Below are 20864 nucleotides of genomic sequence, written 5' to 3' on the forward strand. Positions count from 1 at the left end.
GCACACCCGAAGACTCTGTCCCAGTTTAGCCAGGGCTGCCAAATACTCCTTTTTAGTGGAGAAGAAGCTACCATGTTTAACTTTAAATGTGTAAAATCTATCTAGTCTGGGTCAGTAACAGAACTGATAGCACATTTTGGGTATAATCTTCATGAGTTTATTTGAAAGGGAATATACATAATATGGCACAGTTTTAGAATTCCTCATGCACTTGGCTCAAGTTGATGTAGTGCTTGCAGTCACCAGTGCCAGAGCCTAACTATTGGTGGCTCTAGGACCGAAGCTGTGATTTTTAGTAAGTGCTTTATCCTTGGCATGGAAAAAGAGCCTTTCAGAAAGTAAACCAACGTGAGCTGAGGAGTCTGAGTCTGCCAGGATCTCTGATGGCTAACATTTGCCAAGTGGTATCCAGCAGTAAGGAGTGTGGCTGGCCAGTCAGTGTTACTGTGTGTGTTCTGTATGTCTCGATGCGCAACACTGAGGATGTGATGAATTTGCCATTGTATCTTCAGTGTTCAGGCAGAGCTCTGAGCAGAGAGGAGGGAGGCAGAAGCTATTTGTGAGACAGGCCTTCTCATGACTGATCGAGAATATAGTAGGCCTTGCCATAGACTTTGGGTAGGGAGCTGTTATGAAAAAAAGTAATGTCCTCTGCTGCTACCTGGCCAATAAGAAGCATCAGTATTAAAATTGCCAGAGATCTGTATTCCATGAACACTATTCCCTTATCCTGATGTAGTTCTTGAGGAAATAAATTTTGGTAGTAGGAAAATCCCCATGCACTAGGGCCTTCCCTCTATAATTATACAGGTCAGTATTATCTGCCCAAAAAGTGAAACTTTACCATATCCTTCTTCTGTTTCCCAGTACTTGGAAATAGATGCAAAGAGGAGCAGTGGGAACTGGGCTTTACTTTTCAGCCATGGCTGCTTTCCTTTAGTTCTTTAGTTTGTCCCTGATTGATAGGTCTCAACAGTGAAGAGGCGGTATGCCTTGAGGAGAAATGCCCCTAGCAGGGGCTGAGGACACCCATGACTGCTGGCTCTTGTGACTTTTTTTTTTTTTTTTCTTTCATTTTTTTCTTCCACCTGAATCCCCTGTTTGGTGGGTGGTGGCTCATTGCAGCAGCTCCCAATAGTGGTATTTTTGCTCCCTTTCCCTTCCATGGCTGTTTCCTCTTCCTGGAAACATACTTTTCCTCTCATCAGCATGCTAGATGGCTGCGTGACTTTTAGGGAGCAATCTAGGGAGGTTCATACTTTCCTCCCTTCTCCCTGAGCATCTTCAGCTTGGAAATCAGTGCTTTAGTCAGTGCAGAGCTGAGAGCCTGAAAGAAGCTTCCAGTCAGATTCTGCCTTAAATATATTACGAGAAATAAATGCAGAGTACATCCTTGCAGCTGTACTCATGTTGGAAAACACAGGAATGTGGGTACCTGTAAATTTGCAAGCTTAAAGAGAATATGAAGATGGTGCTAGGTACTTGAAGGCAGGGGAGATACTTGATCTGTGTAGCATTTATCCATTTGTGTGTTGTGCTGTTAAAGAAACAATGACTTTGAACTGCAGATATGTCCCTGGTAGCAGTATTTAATGCTGTCATGAAAATAATGTGATAGAAGCTTTCTCTGTTCTTAGTTTCCCATTTTGGATCTGTGACATCAGTTTCAAAGCAGTTACCAAAACACATTTTCCAACTCTGTGTTTCTGGACTTCTATGATTCCTCCACTTGCTGTAGACTTTTTTTTTTTTTTAAATTCTTTCTTTCTTTATTAACAGCCTTCTTCATAAACTGAGAGGTGCAAAGCGTGTTTGATTTGGATGTTTGCATGTATCCATCCATGCATTTAGACACTGTGCTTCCTATCACCCTCAAGCAGAAATACTGCTGATTTGCAAGTGAGCAGAAAGGGGTCAGTAAATTGGCACTGTAGGTGTTGTATTACAGAGCCTTGTCCTTTATCTTAACAGTAGTGTTACCAGGCTCTCATGCTTGTCAGAAGCTCCACCTGGCTAGAAACTTATTATGCAGAATCCATTAGAGATGTGGAGTTTGTGGGGTTTTTTTCCCCTCCATACTTCATTGATCAGAGCTCGAAATGATTATTCAAAATAGTGTGTCTTTTTCACTGGTAAATTTTTCGAACATTAAGGAAATAAAAATCACTGCACTAGCAATTGGTGAAATGTTATCTTGTAATCTGTGGAGGCTGAATAACTACATACTTAGACATTGTTTCGAGGTTTTTTAATGCTGCTTCTGAATTACTTTCTCTCCCCTTGGTTTTCACCTTCTCTTCCCCACCAGCCTTGGTTTTTGAGGGATGGAGAGAAATGCCTCTGCAATTTGCCCTCCTTCCAAAAGGAAACACTTCCATTTAGTTAATAGTTTTGTGCTTCTGCTCTATTTTATGTTGAGTGCTGATAGGAGGTAGTTGACTGGAGGAGGCATTTTATTATATGCGGTCTATTGAAGTTTGTTTCTACTTGGATGTTGAAGAGGATGCGTAAGATACTTCTGCTTTGAAACCCTTCCACATTGGCAGAGTAGTATATGAAGACTTCTGTTTTAACAATGACCAACAGACATTTGATGGAAATTTTGAGATTATAAAAGCTATTGGTGACCAGGTTGCTACTGCTTTGCTAGTAATAAGTCTGTTGAGGTAAGGCTGTGGTGTTACCCTGCTGTGTTAAAGATTAAATAGCAAGTTCTGAAGGAATAATCAAGTGAGCAGCCACTTGAGCCAACCTTTATCACTCTCCCAGCTGAGTGACTTTATTCTGTCTGTGGGAGCACCGTCCTTTTATCAGCTTGGATGTTAGGAAGGTTATACATTCACCTGACTTAGGATGGTGTGAGGTTGCCGTAGTCATAATCAGTGGTTGTCATTAGCAAAGCACTAATAATCATCTCAAACATTATTTTATAGTAGTGAGGGAATGTTGTAACCAAGGGAACTATTTAGTGTACAGTTGTTTGGGAAAATAACCTGCTGGCATCAGAATTTCTGATAAACATTTTATGAGATGACTTATGAACTTACTATGTTTAAAAAAAAAAAGGGATTTATGGCAATGTTTATTTTTTTTAGTTGTAAATAGTCTTCTGGATATGACACCATCTGTCTTCATGTGAAGTTTTTATGGAAAGCTTCTATTTAACCCCTTTGTTTTATTATAGCTGATGTTTTCTGCGAGTTACTTCAGTTCTTTTCTGTGGAATCCTGATCAGTCTGCTTTTGACTAATACAGCTTGTACTGTATTTTTGCTTGTGCAGTGACATAGTTATTCTTTGCGTAACATTTGTCAAATTGTTACTTTGAAGTGTAAACTTCTTACTGTTACTACTTTCAGACTTAATTATTTGAATAAGTGTAATTATCTTCTGAATACTTTTCAGTGGCATTCTTTGGAGTTCACTGGCACTGCTGATACCACTAAATATTGTAAATGTTTTCAGGATTTGATCCTCAAAAATAAAATTTGAGAAACGGGAAAATAAATGGAAACAAACTGTACTTCTTGCCGTAGTTTAAGCAGCTTCCTAATGTTTAAGTATGGAAAAAAATTCTCCAACATTTCAACAGATAGCCAAGTACTGTTGCATTTGATATATTATTATGTGCTGTAGTGGTGATCAACTGTATATTTATGTATATGTAGATTGTATGTTCATAAATGGGGTAGTATTTTTTTCCTTTAATGACAAAGTGTCTCCTGGTAATGTTACTGTACTCAGTACACTTTTTTTTTCCTATTTAAATGTTATTAGGCCTTATCTGTCATTTCCCCCCATCACCCCTGCCTGCTAGAGCAACATTAGCAAATCTGTCAGACTGAGCTTTAACTGACATAGTCAAGGGCAAATCCCCTGAAGAACAATTTGTGCTCCAGCAGCCTGATAACCTGTAGTCCATATGATCAGCTCAACTTCATTAACAATCCCTTTACAGGGTTTGAGGAATAAGTGTAGCTGAAAATAACAAGAATATAAGGGTAGAGCAGAAAGTGCCGTTGTTTCCTCTGATTATTGGAGGATTTTTAGAACACTTGCAGACTTCTAGATAAGTCACTGTAGCTTCTTAAAGGATCACCTATGGTGGTAGACTAAACTTCTGCATACTTCAGTCTAACAAAACTCCTGGTTTCACCCTAGTGATTAATAATCTTATCCAGTCTAAGTAAATATTTTTATGAGTGATACTGTGGCCACTATGGTGTGGTCTGAGTATTATAAAAATTGTTTATTATTTTGCATGCATTTTTTATTTACTTTGACTCACACCACAGAACCCAGTTCTTATCAACTTAATATGACACAGTATCTTCATGTTGAACAGTGTTACTAACAGTATTGGATTTGCTTATTCAGGGAGTAACTCTACTGCACATAATACAGTGACTATGTGACATGATAGAATCCTAATTATGTATCAAAGAACATCTGTTTTCACTTCTTCCTTGATTATTTTTTTAATAAACTCAAGACATTCCTCTTCAGAGAAGTTTTAATGGTTTGTTCTGCCACTGACAAAAGCAAATACTCCTTACAAAAGAGAAACACTTGTATTCTCAGTTTACCTTGAAGCTGTGATTATTTGAGTGTGGTTTTTTTTTTTACTTTTTATATACTCACACAAAAAAAAAAATTGACATAAGTAATTTTAAGATGAAAACTTAGGCAAAGCTAAACTCTTAAAAGGATATTTTCCCTGTGATAGTATCGCTAATATGATTAATGTTTTATTTTATTTCTTTACAGTTTTATGTGCTGAAAGAGTGGGCCAGATGACTAAAACATACAATGACATAGATGCTGTTACACGTCTTCTTGAAGAGGCAAGTATTCCATCTCTTTAAGGACCCATATACAGTATGAGAAAGTAGTACAGAAATTATATGGTATCACTACTAAAGACTGTTGGTAGACTGCCGTCCACTGAGGAGGAGTAAGTGCTGTGAGTGTATGTACACTTTATCTCATTGGTAAGGTAAATATTATTTCTAAGTAAAGATCGTTTGTTTACCTCAGTCATATGGATTAATTACTTGTGCTTATTTTGCAGTTGAGGCCATCTAACTTGCTTGTGGCCAAATATTTGTCATAATGAATGAGAGGAGGCGGGGGGGAATTATCTTAAAATGATGCATATTTTTACAGTACATGTAAAGCTAATGGTGTCATTATTGATGGATATATTCTCTTTTAAAATTAAAAAAAAAAAGTTCACAAATAGTCTTGTATTCATAATTATGACCTCAGATAATGTCTTTCCAGAGAAGTGCGTAGACAGAAAATGAGGAAACATCTAATACTCCGTTTGTCTCCAAGCCTTTTCTTCTTTGCCTTATGTTTGGTTGGTTTGGGTTTGGGGTTTTTTTTAAATACCATTATTATGTAAATTGTTATTACTGTAATCCTTGACACTCAAGAAATGTCAAAAAGCAACTGTGAAGCTATGATGCTTACGTTCAATAAATATCATGATAAATTAACCGAAATTAGCTGCTTTTCTGCAGTAAACTTAGGCAGTGACTTTCCAAATAACGTTTATGAAGAGTTTTTTAGCTGAAAACTGTTACAATCGTATTAGTTCATGGGTGAGTGTAATTTAATGTTTCATATTTATTTCCTTGCTTACTGCAATAGTAATGTCAAAAGAAGGGTCTGTCTAGCCAAGATACATTGGGTGGTCTGTTCTTTCTCTAATTCTGCAAGGAAACAAGCATGGGAATGCTCACACCTCCCACCTATGCTTGATACATCTGATCACAGTACAAAGCCCTGCATTTTGTGCTTTGAGCTGAACTTGTTTAAACAACTCTATGAAATATCAGTTAAAACTGATGCTTTACCTAAAAGTCTTGTCCTGGAATAATCCATTAACTTGTAGTAACAGTATGGTACCTGTTTGTGTCCTGTTCCCTTTGTCTTGTTTGCCTAGGATTTACTTGCATTTGTTTCCATGGCTCCTTCTAGTAATGATGCAGCATTCTGCCAAACTGTTTCCTCCCCTGAGTCCATGTAGCCAAATGTCTATAGATCCTGAAATGACACTCATGGGAGCAATGCTAGAAGGACTTGCTGAGCCAATGTTTTAAAGCTTCTGGTGTACTTCCTATGTGGATGATAGCAAAGGAAAAATGGGGGAACATGTAATAGGTGAATCTTTAATAAAAGAAATACTTTTGGTGAGCTTTTTTGTTTTATCTGGCCATCATTTCTGATTGAATCCCTCTATTCCTAGGCAGACATGCACTTACAGCTCCTTTCTCTATTCTCCAAATGGTGGTTATCACAAGAGATTACATCAGTTTGCAGAATTTAAGGTGTAACTCCTTCTGCTACCTTCACACACACAAGCAAGAAAAAAACCCCCAAAACTACTCCTTGTACTGTCCTTGTTGGCAAGCTTCAAATGACTGTATTGCAAAGTTGGCAGGGTGAAAGGTGCAACATTTTAGGGGGGGCGATAGGAAAGAGAAGATCTCAAAACAACATGTGTGCAGATACTTTGAAAATCTATGACTATTGCCCTGAAACTAAGCAAAGAGAGTGACACCAGGCCTGCCTGGGTATGTGATAAGAATACGAGCAGATTCCTCCATGAAACTGCTTTCTCATCCTTTTCTAATAGTAGTGTGTGTCTGACTTCAGTATTTTTTTTACATGTTGTTGTAATAAATCAGTTCCTTATCAGTGTGAGTAAGAGGCCTGAACCCAAACTGAGATTTAGAGCTGAATTACTAAAAACTGTGTAGGAAGTCTAGGGAGGTTAATTAAAGAGCCTGGAAATAAACTTACGTTCCTCAAATTTGAGGTTATAAACCTTACTTCTTGATAGCTCTTCCTCTGTAGAGTCAAATCTGCAGCAATATATTTTTTTTCCACTTCATATCATGAAGTGAGCCAAGTTACTGAACAATAAGTTGTCTTGATAAGTAAACCAAACATTTTTTGGATAACTTTGTGGGACCTATTGTTCTGAAAGATTGTACATAAGATTATGTAAAGATTTTATGGCTAGATAATGCCAGTAGCTTTCAATGCAAATGTAGGCCTGACCTTCAGAAGCCATTTGGAAAATGCTATTTGTAGATACAGCAGTGATCAATACCCTTTCTTTGTATATACCAATTCTTACATAACTTCCCTTTTTTCCACTACAAAAGCCTCTTCATTCAAATTCATTGACTTCAAATCCATGTGATTGGGCTTTGTCATTAATGTATACGTGACATAAGGTAGCTTTTAGTCATAAAATCTGGATGGCTGTCAGGGGCAGTAAATAACCCCCAAACAGTATTTTCAGTGACAGGGAGAAAACTCTTTCTTAGGTGGTGTTGAACAGGTGGTAAGTAGGGAGTTAACCTTAGCACCATTTTCCCACTATTTTAAAGATCTAGTAGTTGAATATGAAAATGATAAATAGAAATGCTTAATGGACAGCACACAATTTTATGCAGTTTATCATCCTCTCCCCAGGCAGATTACAACCCCATGTCTCAGCTTTGCAGAAGCTGACACATGTATAGGTACATGTCATCAACAGGATAAGCTTCTATTTTTTATTGATACATGTGATGAACTGTCTGGAGGGGTTATTTCCAATTCTGTGCTCATAGAGGAGGGCAAAGAAGAGTCCAAGCATGACATGAGAATAGCCACTTATTGTAGATTTGGGCATCTGCAAAAGGGAAAGGGATAAGATATGTTTTTATATGAAGGTGCTAATGGATGTACATACATGAAGAACATAGGAGCTTGAACATTCATTGTGGTGGAACTGGCTTCTGCTCCTGCACAGCTTACTGCCTTTTATTTTAAGGTGGACCAAGTGGAAACTGAAGAATACTTTGAAATGTTCCTTGATATTTTTACTGTGCTTCTGAATTCTTTAAAATGTAACCTCTAAAGCTCTGTGATTGCATTCTGCAAATGGTATAGCAAGGTGATGGAATAGTTTCCCTTAGCAGTTTCTCAAACAAAGCTGCAATAGAGAACCAGATCTGGTTTCACTTATGTTGTCCTACTGTAGACCTTGAAGCTGTGCTTTTGTGTGTATAGTTCAATAACTCTGTATGGGTCAGTCTTTTCTGAATAATGTGGGTGTAACATAAGCAGGAATAGAAAAAGAAAATTAGCAAAAAAACAATGGAACAAACCCTTACAGGAGGAAAGTCTTTTATTGTTCAAGTATCTGTTCCTTTCATGACAATTTTACCCTCCCTCTGATCCTTTGGTGAATAAAAAATTTGAAATTAGCTTTCTTTTCTTAATACTTTACAGAAAGAACGTGACTTAGAATTAGCTGCTCGGATTGGCCAGTCGCTGTTAAAGAAGAATAAATCACTGACAGAAAGAAATGAGTTCCTGGAGGAGCAAGTAGAACACATCAGAGAAGAGGTAAGTATCTGCAGTGATGGAGAGAATTTTCCTTCTAGCTTCACCTTGTTCATACCTAATTTTTTTTTGGGTGTCCTGTCCATAACAGGTCAATCTGTGTTGCAGCAGTTTGGTCAGCCATTTTTATAGCATGTACACTTTTAGGAATATGATCAAAAAAGTGATTTGACCTGTTGGTTCCAATCAGGTGATTTGAGGGGGGATAAAACCTCAAGCTATCAAATTTTGCTCTGCCTCAGATAAAATTTTCCTTTGAAACCAGCTGTTCTTTGAGTTTTGAGTCACTGTGCCCACTGTTTTCTTCTACCTGTTTTGTCCTTGTTCCCCTGCTTTAGGCATAATTCGCCTCTGTTTGATTATCTCACTAATCGCTCTTTCCCTTCTCCTACCTCCCTTTGTGTGCAGCTCTTTCTTTTTCTTGTTTCTCCCCTGAATCTTTCTCAGTCCTCGTTTCTTCCTCGCCAACTGATGCTTAATTGCTTTTTCTCAAATGCTTTTCTATTCATACCTGAGTTAAATTTTGTCTCTTAGAACATAGCATTTGTGCTTCCCTTTGCTTCTCAAACTCAATATAATATAGGTACCACATATAAGGTAAATACTTCTTGTATTTATGGAGATTTCAGCAGTGCATGCTCACTGAAATCATGTGCATTCTGTTTTTTCCAGGCTGGGCCAACTTCATAGGCTTGTGTAAGCTTCCATTGTTCAGATGGGTCAGGATATATTTTAATGATTGGTAAATTTTATTCAACATGCTTTGTATGTATGAACTTGTCAATGTTAGGAATCACTGGGTTATATTGGGAAGCAAAGCATTATAGGCTGAGACTTGCTACCTTCTATATAGGTTGCTAAGATCTTACAGCTTCTTGTGATTTTCCTGTATCTCTTTCCAGGGAACTGTGGTAGAATCTGTTGAAGCATGGGTTGGTAGCCTGCTGCAGTACATACATTTCTCTGAGTTTTACTGCAGTAATAATGTTTTAGACATTGATGAGCACGTTTAGAATACAGTATGATGGTGCACGTGTTTCTCAATTCATAGAATCGTAGAATGGTTTGGGTTGGAAGGGACCTTTAAAGATCATCTAGTCCAACTCCCCTGCAATGAGCAGGGACATCTTGAACTGTATTAGGTTGCTCAGAGCCCCGTCCAATCTGGCCTTGAATGTTTCCAGAGGTGGGGCATCTACCACCTCTCTGGACAACTTGTTCCAGTGTTCTCATCATAAAAAATCTCTGCCTAGTATCTAGTCTGAATCTACCCTCTTTTAAACCATTTTAAAAACAGTTCTAAAACCATTTTAAAACCATTACCCCTTGTCCTATCGCTACAGGGCCCTACTGAAAAAGTCTGTCCCCATCTTTCTTATAAGCCTCCTTTAAGTATTAAAAGTAGCAATAAGGCCTTCCCCGAGCCTTGTTTTCTCCAGGCTGAACAACCAACTCTCTCAGCCTGTCCTCATAGGAGAGGTGATCCATCCCTCTGATCATGCTTGTGGCCTCCTCTGGACCCGCTACAACAGGTCCATGTCTTTCCTGTGCTGAGGCCTCCAGAGCTGGATGCTCACCAGAGCAGAGGGACAGAACCACCTCCCATGACCTGCTGGCCACGCTTCTTTTTATGCAGCCCAACATATGGTTGGCTTTCTGGGCTGCGAGCACACACATTGGTGTGATCTATAAAACTTACCAGAAAACTTACATTGTTTCAAGTAACACCTTATGTCTTTCAGATACCATTGAATTTTTAATCAAATACTTATACAGTTGCTCTTTCTTACTTTATTTCCCTGTGTGGGGAGTTAGGTGCTGTGGATACTGGCAGATTCTTGATAGATGTATCTTGGATGGAACCATGCTAATGTGAAATGCATTAGATTATTGGGGTAGTCTTTTGACTTTGTTTAGGAAGGGGCTGTGATCATGTTCAGTAAAACCTGATGGCACTGAGACTTTTCATGTAGCGCACTAGAGAACAAGAGGTGAGTGCGCTGAAGCAAGCGCTATACTGCCTTCACAGACATTTTAGTCTCGGCTTACTGTTTCAGAATTATATACGAAAAGCATAAACATTATACTGAGAATACTTTCTTAATTGTAAATTGTTCTGGTTACAGAGATGGGTGTCTACCTTTTCAGCAGCAGAAGTATAGTTGCCAGGTACAGTGTGTCTATCTGCTGTTGTATTACCATGTTCAGTAAGAATGCTGCAGCTCCAATCTCAAGATCTGTCCCTTTTTCCTGGGGTGGTGCTACCTACAGTTTAATGTTGTCTCCTTTGAAATTAGAGCTTGATATCAAAGCAGTGTAAACTGTCACAATGTGAGCTGTGCTTGGAATGGAGTAGGTCATTAGGTTTTAGCTTCTCCTAATCTTTCTAAACTTTCTAGTTTACGCTGCTTCTTCCTCTTCAGATTTTGTCATGTGTTTCTGAAGCTAAAAAGGCAGCGCTTCAAACACAGTGTCAGTCCTCAACACCACCTCAAACCTGTAGTAACATCTGAGTAATACAACCCTCTAGTCCTGTTATTCTATTTCCAGGTCACATATCAGAGTTTGTATTTTGGTGATAGCTGGTTTTAAAGTCCAAGTTTGATTTTGTTCTCTGTAAAGTAAGATGAAAGGAAAAGCTGAATTATAATCTGGAATGCTGTTTTAAAAAAAGGAACACTGGTTTTGGTATATTAGAGTAGAAGGTAATGTTGGAAAGATAGAAATGCTCTTTGGCCTGGTACTTGCATGCGTGTTATTTACATACAGTGTAACTGGGTCTCTTATTTCAAGTGAATAATTCCAATGTGTGGAGCATTTAACTGCTGTCAGTCACAAAAACAATCAGCTGGACTATTGAAACAGTTGTTTGTGATTTGGTAAGGATTGTTCCTGTGAGCTAGGACCCATGTCTCTAAACTGTGGTGCTCTATGTGAGGATCCTTTTATCTTCTACCTTAAATTATTCGGAAGATAGGTACAACTATTTTGTGACATAGTTCTGAAGCTGAGTGAAGCTTTCAGGGCAGTGGAATGAATTAACAGCCTGAACAGATGGAGTCCTGGGAACCAAGCATGGTGACAGCTCATGGGCTCTGCCCCATGGTGGGGGAGGGCTCAGTCTGTATTGCTTGGTAACAGTGCGTTGTGCAGGGGTAGTGTGGTAGTGTTTGCTCTGAAGGGTACATGTTGCAGTGGCTTGTGAAAATGTAGAAGAGGTCCTTTCTGTTCACAAACAAATCCTGTGTTTTGCAATGTGAAAATGTGTACTGGGTCTGACTGGGAGCTGATATTCTTCATGGCAGCCAATATGGTGATGTGTTTTGGATTTGTGACTAAAGCGGTTTTGCTCAGCAGTGCTTGCACAGCATCAAGGCTCTTTTTTTGTTTTTATTTTTTTTATTCCCATTCTTCTCCCCTATCTATGTAAGATGTTGGGAGAGGGCGCAGCTGGGATAGCTGACCCAAACTGACCAAAGGGATATTCCATACCTTATGTTGTTGTGCTCAACAATAAAAGCTCAGGGAGAGAAGGAAAAAACTGGGACATTCATGATTATGGCGTTTGTCTTCACAAGTAACAATTAAGTGTGCCAAGGCCCTGCTTTCCAGGAAGTGGCTGAACGTCTGCCTGCTGATAGAAAATAGTGAATAAATTCTGTATTTTGCTTTGCTTGCATGGGCAACTTCACTTATTAAACTCTCTTTATCTCAGCCCATAAGTTTTTCTTGCTTTTGTGCTTTTGATTCTCTCCTCCATCCTGTGGGGGTTGTGGGGCAGAGTACATGCTCAGCTGATGGGTGCTTAGTTTCTGGCTGGGGTCGACACACCACAAAATGCTATGTTAAAGAGAGATGTTGCTGGAAGTTACTGCAGTGAGTCTTTTTCACATTTCACAGCATGACTAAGGTTGGATGTGACCTCTGGAGGTGGTCATGTCCAAACCTTCTTCTTAGGCAGGGCCACTTACAGCTGATTGCACAGGACCGTGTCCAGACAGTGTTTGAATATTTCCAGGGATGGAGACTCCACAACCTCTCTGGGCAACCATAAATAAAATACAACAAAAAAGTTGTACCTGATGTTCAGTGGCTATCAGGAACCATTGCCAATGGTCCTGTTCCATTAAAAGGTCATCCTTTCTGGCTGTTCACCTTCCTCTGGAGAATTAGAATGCTTGGAAATGGCAGTAAAAATAGTATCGTCGGTCCTCTTAATTCATAGAGAAAAAAGCATAGCAAAAGCTGGAGATTATCTAGTGCCACCATCACTGACAGTATCTGAATTGTTGATACTTAAAGAGGCTGAGCCATGATGTGCTGGAGGGAAGTAAATTGTTATTTTTGGCTCAGCTTTGTAGCTCTACCTGAAATGGGGGAAGTGAACCTCCCAAAATTAATGCATGGATTTTGTTTCATGATTTTCTGAAATGTGGTTGGTTGGGGGTTTTTTTTCCCTTGCATTTTAGAACCCATGTCTCAGGAGGGCTTGGTGCCTCAGTGCATTTGATTACATAGAATAGCCTTAGTAAATGACCTTGTTTGCTTAAAATTCTGCACAGTTGAAGTGCTTTATTGCATTGAGTCTGCTTTTTGTTCGATGAAAATGCAGCTTGAATCTATTTTATTGATATTCTCTGGGGTTTTTTGCCAGTAATAACTACAAATAGGAATATGCCTACAGTACAAAAAACAGAAGTCTAATAAAAACAAATGTGCTCTGCAATTTATGCATGGGAAGGGGAAAACTGAGGGCCAAGTCTTACAGTGCAAGTGGAAGGGAACAGATCTGTCTGATCAGTTATGCTGTTTATAGCTATGCAAGACAAAAAAAAATTCATCTCTTGCCACTGGGGTCTTAAATTGCAGCTGTGAAGTGGTCTAAGTGCTACTGTGTAATTGGGCTTTTAACCCTTTTTGTGAAGAATTGCAGTATAAATTAACCAAGATTAAGTTTCTGGAGCTCACAATTACAGAGTATCTTAACTGCCCAGTTTTGATGGTTTTTCCATTTTGATACCTGTATGTATTAAGTTTGGGGCTCCCACATACTACTTTACTAGACTCATGTTTTGGAGTCATCAAAAGCCCAAACTGCACCCAGAAACTGACTGCAGCCTCCACTGTTGCAGCAACCTCAGAACAGCAGCCTGACACTGTGTGGCAGTGTTCTGCAGCTCAGCCAGCAATTGAGTCCCAAATGTAACCTTACTACACAAGCATTTTAGTAATTTTATCTGAAGTCTCTTGTAGAGGAAGAAATGTCTGTATCTGAGATCTACAAGGTCTGTATCCAAGCCAGAAGGTGACACTCATCACATAAAATGGATGAAAGTGATGTTTGGCTTGATTGTGCCACATTAATTTCTTGCAGTATCAATGTAATATATCCATTTCTGTGGATGTGAATCTAGACTAATGCAATGGTGAATCAGGATTGCTCACCTTAAAGAAGGTGAAAGAGAAACATGTCTGGTAGCGGTGGATAATTGCATTGTTGAACTTCTAAAAAAAGAACACAGTGGCTAATTTAAAAGATACACTTTTCCTTCTTTCTGAGAAATAAAGCAACCGGTTCTGGGCCGTTCCAGTCTTGGCCTCTTGATTTAGTCTGAAGGTGGTGCTTGGAGGGTGAATAACTAGCTAATTTGTAGTGGTTTTACTTAAGAATGCACTTAGAAAATCAATTTACTGATCTGCAAGCTCACTCTTTGTGCAGGTCTCTCAGTTGCGGCATGAGCTCTCCATGAAAGATGAGCTGCTCCAGTTCTATACCAGTGCTGCTGAAGAAAGTGAGCCAGAGTCCATCTGTTCCACCCCGTAAGTTAATCGATCTACAATGTTGAACCTTCATCTGGTACTAAGCATGGACAGTTTGGACAATTTAATAGCTTTGAAAAGTAGTAAAATGATCCCTGTGTTGGCTGGAGAACTATAAATGGGACTCTGAACTTGGTGCATGGCACCAGCTGGAAGGATTTACATTGGACCAGCTGGCTATCCAGGTGCCAACAAGAGTCAGGAGGGGAGAGTACATAGGGAGGCTGCTGACGCAGCGCTGTAACTTCACAGGAACTAGGTCACTGGGGTGGTGAGGCAGACATAGGTCCCACTTACAAGTACCCCACCGCACCACATACCTTTGCACGCTGTGCTAGAATGTGCTACGTGTGTGACCTTTGCACTTGAAGGACCCGAAGGCGCTATGGAAAAATTCCAATCAGAGGGAAGGAAATAAAGCATGACTTACAGCGTGGGTTCCAGGCGATTGCTGGCTGAGCAGCATCGCAGGCTCTGAGGGGGCTGTTTGCACTTGCTTGCAGAGTTATTGCTGCATTCCGGTGAAGTGTGTGCAGCATTAATCAGAAAGCTATTGGGTTGCTCCCTGTAGTAGGGTGGTTTCCTTTCTCATAGCCTTGGCTAAATAACTTTGCCATAGGAACTGTGTGGAATGATAAATAAATAAAATGTTCCCTTTTAAAAATCTCTGCAAATATATTGCTGCCCAAACATACTGGCATGAACAAGCTGTATTATTTCACATTGCTCTGGCTGGTTTGGAGACCTCTGGTCAGTCTGTTCTTCTGTGAGATTGACCATAATACATGTAAAAATGAGTTAAAACTTGTTTTCATTACAAGGCTGAAGAGGAATGAATCTTCCTCCTCCGTCCAGAACTACTTTCATTTGGATTCTCTTCAAAAGAAACTCAAGGACCTTGAAGAGGAGAATGTTGTGCTTAGATCTGAGGTGAAATTGCTCCCTTTGTGTTTCACTTAATACAGTTGTTCATTTAAATGCCAGAATACAGGTATTGAGAAGCATGTATTAGAAGTTGAGAGAGTCTAATTAAGAGTATATAATTCCACATGTGACACAGATCTCTTTGTAGTTATTTAATCACTATCCTGTATCCTAAATGAAGGAAAGGATGAAACATGGAAGCTACATGAAGCTATGTGCAAAGCAGTTTCCTTGCCAGAAGAATGTGCAGGAGCATGGGTGGGTTTTGGAGTCCAGCACTGCCCTTTTGCAACAGGCCTTAAAGAGCTGACCTGGTAGATACGGGTAACTTCAGCTGCAGATCTGAAGTTTGTAGGCTGGCATGGTCTCTCTTCAGTGTTTGTCAAAGTAAAAATCAATAGCCTAAATTTGCATTAAATATCTTCAATTTGTATTTCAAGTCAGGGTGTTAATATTTTAAGTTGAATGTGTTTTTCTTGCCTTTTATTTCTGATAATATTCCCTTTATTTCACAGGTGACACAGTTTTAAAAAGTTTATTTACTATTCCTTGCCTGTCAGAAATAATGCTTCATAATTGAATATCCTGTGAATAATTCTGTATTTTCAATGCAACTTTTAAACTTTGGGAGCATGTTACCATTTTACAAACATGTAGTAGAGTATAAGAGAAGAAATACTTCTGAGCTAAGAATGAATGTATGAAAACAGTATCATTACCATTTTCTACTGCAAATGGAGGGCCTATTGCAAATAGGTAGTGTCACATCTTTGGACAAGACACTGCATAATGGAGAGTGCTGAACACTTCATTGAAAAGTCACACAAGGAGGATGAGCAATAGATGGTTTGAGAAAAATGAAGTTAGGGTTAAAACTGAGAGAGCCACTGCATCAGGAGCTGATAGGAGAACCCCACATCACACTGTCTTCCCTTCCAGGGAGATGCAGTCTGTGCCAGCAAGGCAAAGGATGGAGCCAAATCTGAAACTTCTGAGCTACACAGGTCTTTACAGATGCAGTCTGTGGCTGTCTGTGCATGTCCCCAGCATTGGGAATAGATTGCAGACCCTCTGAGGTGGTGCCAGACGGAACCAGCTGGGGGTAGCCACAGTCCTCTTGGCACTCCTAGAACTGGAGCAGGAAAGACAAAGCAGGGAAGGAGGTAGCGTTAAGCTTTTAGGTAGGATATATGGTTACAGTGCCAGAACTTTTCAAATACTATCTGAATGTTTTTTAAATACCTGAATATTTAATTCAGTTATATAAACCATGCATCAAATTAGTTTGTGGTGATACCTAGCTTTGCTCAGGTGAACAGATCATGGTCTGCATACTAGTCTTCTGTATGTCAGGGCTTTTTTTTTTTTATTTTTAGTGCAAAATGCGCAAGTGACATCTAGTGGGGATATGGTGATAATGATGCCAGTTTCTCCGTACAATAATGTCTCTGCTGAATGTTCACCTGGCCCCTTTTTCTAGAACATGAGGGAGGAAAGGCAAAAACAGTAGTTTCTCACTGTCTTCCTGGAGGAGTGATTAGAAAAGCTTGTGTTTCTGAAGCAGATGGAAATGCAGCAACAGACTAGCAAAGAACAAACGTGCTAATATAGCATATTTGATGTGGATTTCTTGAATAGGCCTGTCAGCTGAAGACTGAAACAATTACTTACGAAGAGAAAGAACAACAGCTTGTCAATGACTGTGTAAAAGAGCTAAGTATGTCCCTATTTCTTTCCACTTCTCATTTGAGATAGTTCAGTAAAAAAAAGCCTGAGTCAGATCAGTCAGTCATGTTTTTCTGTGGCACTTATTTTCCTTATATAAACGGTTGTGAGGAGAAAATTTTTGGCTGAAATTTCACAGCAGAAAATTCTGGCTGTAAGCTAAATCTTTCTCAGTTGCAAAATAGTTTTGCATTGAAAATGCTAGTATTAAGGGAAAGTACAGTCTCCCTTGCAGCATGAGCACTTTGTGTTCTTTCTGGTTTTCTGTCCTACTGTTGTTTTTCAAAAATACCTTGCTGTGTTTTGAGGGAGGATCCTGCTGAATCAAGTGATGTTCCAAAAGAACATCTTTCTGCTTACTTTTCTACTTTTGGGTTTGTGATGTTAATTATAATTGCTTATCTTAAAGGGGATGCAAACATCCAGATTGCCAATATCTCCGAAGAGTTAGCAAAGAAAACTGAAGATGCTGCCCGGCAACAAGAAGAAATCACCCATCTTCTCTCTCAGATAGTCGATCTGCAGAAAAAGGCAAAAGCTGTAAGGAATCCAGTTGAAAGCCTACTGTTGTGATTTGCTACTACTGTAGCTGGAAGACAAGTTATAATCCCCTGTATACTAGAGTCTAGAGGAAATTTTCCACCCTCCTTATCTGGGTGACCTTGTTTGATGTTTAATATCTAGCATACTTGACTAGAAAGCATCAATGTATTAAAAGATGCATATATGATACATCAAATACAATAATTAAACTTATTTTGAATATTAGATGTGAAATTCTGCTCTGAACTTAATGACTTTGATAAGACAAGAATGTCAGTGCAAGTATTTCAGTGGGCACATACTTGTTTGTTTTAGGGTCTTGGAGGTTCATTTAGCAGGGCACAGACTGATGCTGGGTGTTCTTGTGTTAATATTCTAAATCTTTTTAAACTAATGTGTGGACTAGTACTGCTGCAGAGACAGTCTTGGGAAAAGTTAGAATTTTCCTACTTACCTGTAGTATAGGCTACAAACATCATCACAGGACAAAGCATCACAGTATTTCTAACATTTTTGGCATATTTTAGTGTGCGGTTGAAAATGAGGAACTTGTCCAGCATTTGGGAGCAGCTAAAGATGCCCAGAGACAGCTCACAGCAGAGGTGAGTACGTTACCTACTATTACAATAATTTAAGCCAATAGCTATTCACTTTACTGTGAGAATTTTAGTCTAAGCTGGATCAGAACTATTAAATATTTTTGCCTATGCGTATGGAATGAAGAAACATTTATGTTCCTGGTAGAGTTCAACATTTTTTTCTTTCTGTTCTCTCCTCCTTCAACTGGCACACATTTTGAAAAACTGAGGCTTATGGGCTATATAGGAACCCATTTAGAGGTTGACCTCTCTAGGTTGGTAGTTTGAGCCTATTTTGAATAGTGAGATAACATGGAAGAGTTCATTCATACTCTATTTGTTCAGTGAAGAAACCGAAGGCAGTTCAGGATTGCTGACTGTCTTCTGGGTGCTACATTCACATGAATGAAATGGATGGAATAGAACAAATAAAGCTTGATCCCCTTAGGATGTGTCTTGTACTTGGACTGCTTGTTGTTGAAGGTGGGAATGCCCATAGAAGCTTTTGCTGCTGATGAGCCTTTTGTATCTGTGGTGCTCCACAAAGATTGAGCTTGTGCTTCTCCATCCTTTTCTTAGGAAAGACATTAACAGGATCTGTTTCTAAGACAAGTAGCTTATTTTTATGAAACTTGTAGGAATGTGATATTTCAGACTTCTGCCTCTTTGCCAAACTTGGTTGAAGTGGCTGATGAACTCAAAAACTATGAAGGTACACAGACATCTGCATGCAGAGTGACTGTGTAATAAGATGTGTTTCCTGAGAAAGTCCAGCTAAAAATAAGGCATGGTCTTAGGCTGTTGGAGGTTATAGTATGTAAGTAAGTCTTGGTTTTAAAATTCCTAAGTCCTTTGGAACACTGTGAAATGTTTTGTCCTTTTCCCATGCTGTTTGCCACTGTGGTCATCATGGCAGTAATTAGGCACTATACCTGATCAGACTAAAGATACTTTTAGCTCTCAGGCTTCTCTTTGAGAGTGGCTTTGTGTAGATACATAGGGTAGGAAACGGAGCAAACAGTTTCTTCCTGCATCATGGCTCACCCCCCCACCCCCCCTTCACATTACTAAACCATGTTACTAATGATTTTCAATGATACTCACTTGCTGAAGTTCTCTTCCTTAAAAGTGGAATATTCTTCCCTACATCATTATCTTTTACCAGTGTTAAAAGAATTTGCAGGCTTTTCATGATGATAGTGCAACCCATAAGGTCTTGGACTGTTTTCTATATGTTACAGTTGCGAGAGCTGGAAGACAAGTATGCAGAGTGCATGGAAATGCTTCATGAGGCTCAAGAAGAGCTGAAAAACCTTAGAAACAAGACTATGCCAAATGCCATATCACGTCGGTACCACTCTCTCGGTCTCTTCCCTATGGTAAGCAGATTTAATTAAAAAACCTGCACTCACTAGAAAACAACTAACCAAAGGAAGTATATTTGCATCTGACTTACAGCCTCAGGGATAGGATGCTGGGCCAGTCATGAGCATGGGTGAAATCTGTATTTTTATAGTGTTAAAGGATACCTGAATGATCAGTTTTGCATACCTGGTTCTGAAACAGTGGTACTGTGCAGTTACTTGTTTTTTGCTGCAGTACTATATACAACCTGCTGCTGGCTGTGCTTATGCTGTGAATCATGGGTAACATTAATAGGTTGTTACACAGTTCTGTACACCTTTCTCATGCATCTCCTGTAATGTGGTGGCTGATTTTCAGTAGGAGCTTCCTGTTTTTCTTCAATATCATTGGAGATGTAACTTCCTGATAGCATAATGATTTCTAAACATGGCATCCTTCTAGTCATTTATGATATACATTTTATTTCTTCAGTACTTGAATAGGTTACACATGTGTTCTTGTTTTAGGGTCACTGAAAATTTAGTGGTTCATTAAAAGAATATTTGTTTCTAATATGTATTTATAGGAACATCAATTATTGCAGTGTCACAGGCGTTACCAACTTTATTTACCTAGTTTCATTTGATTATGACATTGTACGTTTAAAGCATGGGAAATATGCAGTACCCTCAACCAAATGAGGAAAAAAAAGAGTGAATAAGAATGCCCAGCTAAGTTCAGGGCCTGGCTCTGCTTGTCTGTGTATCTCTAATAATTCCATTACTTCTGTGGGCAATGATATCAATGAAGTTTCTTTTGAGTTACATTAATGTAATCCAGCAGCAGAATCTGGCCCTCCTTGTCTTTAGTCATGTCTCGTCTTAACTGCTGAAGAACGCAGATATCAGTGCTCATAAGAAGTAAATTGTCAACAAAGACTTAGCTTGCCTCTGTGTTCCCTTCTGAGTCTGAACACAGGCCAAGTTAAAGCGCAGACATTTAATGATACAAGTTGTACTTGCACAAATACAGTTGAAAGCTGCGAAAAGTATACTTATGCTGGGATAGGTTTATGTGTTTTGTATAAAAATGGTTTTCAAATGTTGAATCATGGGACCAAAGACCATTTAGATTTGTGAATGTTTGACACTTAGACCCTGCAAGCCTGTCACCTTTAACCCTGTGGGGGAAGTATATAATGCTTTATGCCAAGAACCGTGTCTTTTTGTTGGGTGGGTGGGTAATATTGTGAAAGAGAAGAGCATTTTCTGTTTATTTTAAATTAAGCAAAACTTTATACATGAAAGGTGGGTGTTACTGAGTAGGGAATTTAGTCTGGGAAGCTGGGGCACCTGAATTCTGTTGTTGCCTGTGGTGGCTTTCTAGGATCTTTGACAGATGTTGTATGTCTTCAGATGGTAAGTACCGTATCAGTATGAAGCTAAGCCATAATTTGTCAGTGATTTAGATATATTCATTAGTCTTCCAGCCTACCAGTCAATTTTCATTTTTAAACCTTCCT

At 39.1% G+C, this 20864-nt stretch overlaps 1 protein-coding gene across 11 annotated transcripts in view; it reads left to right on the top strand.

Annotated features, from left to right (window-relative positions):
- TRAK1 (trafficking kinesin protein 1) overlaps positions 1–20864 on the top strand; it is a 138770-nt gene that overhangs the window by 93333 nt on the left and 24573 nt on the right. For all 11 annotated transcript variants that reach the window (XM_074840856.1, XM_074840846.1, XM_074840903.1 and 8 more), the window contains 8 exons: positions 4767–4847; positions 8299–8411; positions 14128–14228; positions 15050–15158; positions 16791–16869; positions 17287–17417; positions 17948–18022; positions 19240–19377. In XM_074840856.1, coding sequence (XP_074696957.1) covers positions 4793–4847; positions 8299–8411; positions 14128–14228; positions 15050–15158; positions 16791–16869; positions 17287–17417; positions 17948–18022; positions 19240–19377 — 801 coding nt within the window. In that variant the 5' untranslated portion in view covers positions 4767–4792. The remainder of the gene's footprint in view (positions 1–4766; positions 4848–8298; positions 8412–14127; positions 14229–15049; positions 15159–16790; positions 16870–17286; positions 17418–17947; positions 18023–19239; positions 19378–20864) is intronic.

Source organism: Strix aluco, chromosome 1 (genome assembly GCF_031877795.1).
Source record: "Strix aluco isolate bStrAlu1 chromosome 1, bStrAlu1.hap1, whole genome shotgun sequence".
NCBI classification, from domain to species: Eukaryota; Metazoa; Chordata; class Aves; order Strigiformes; family Strigidae; genus Strix; species Strix aluco.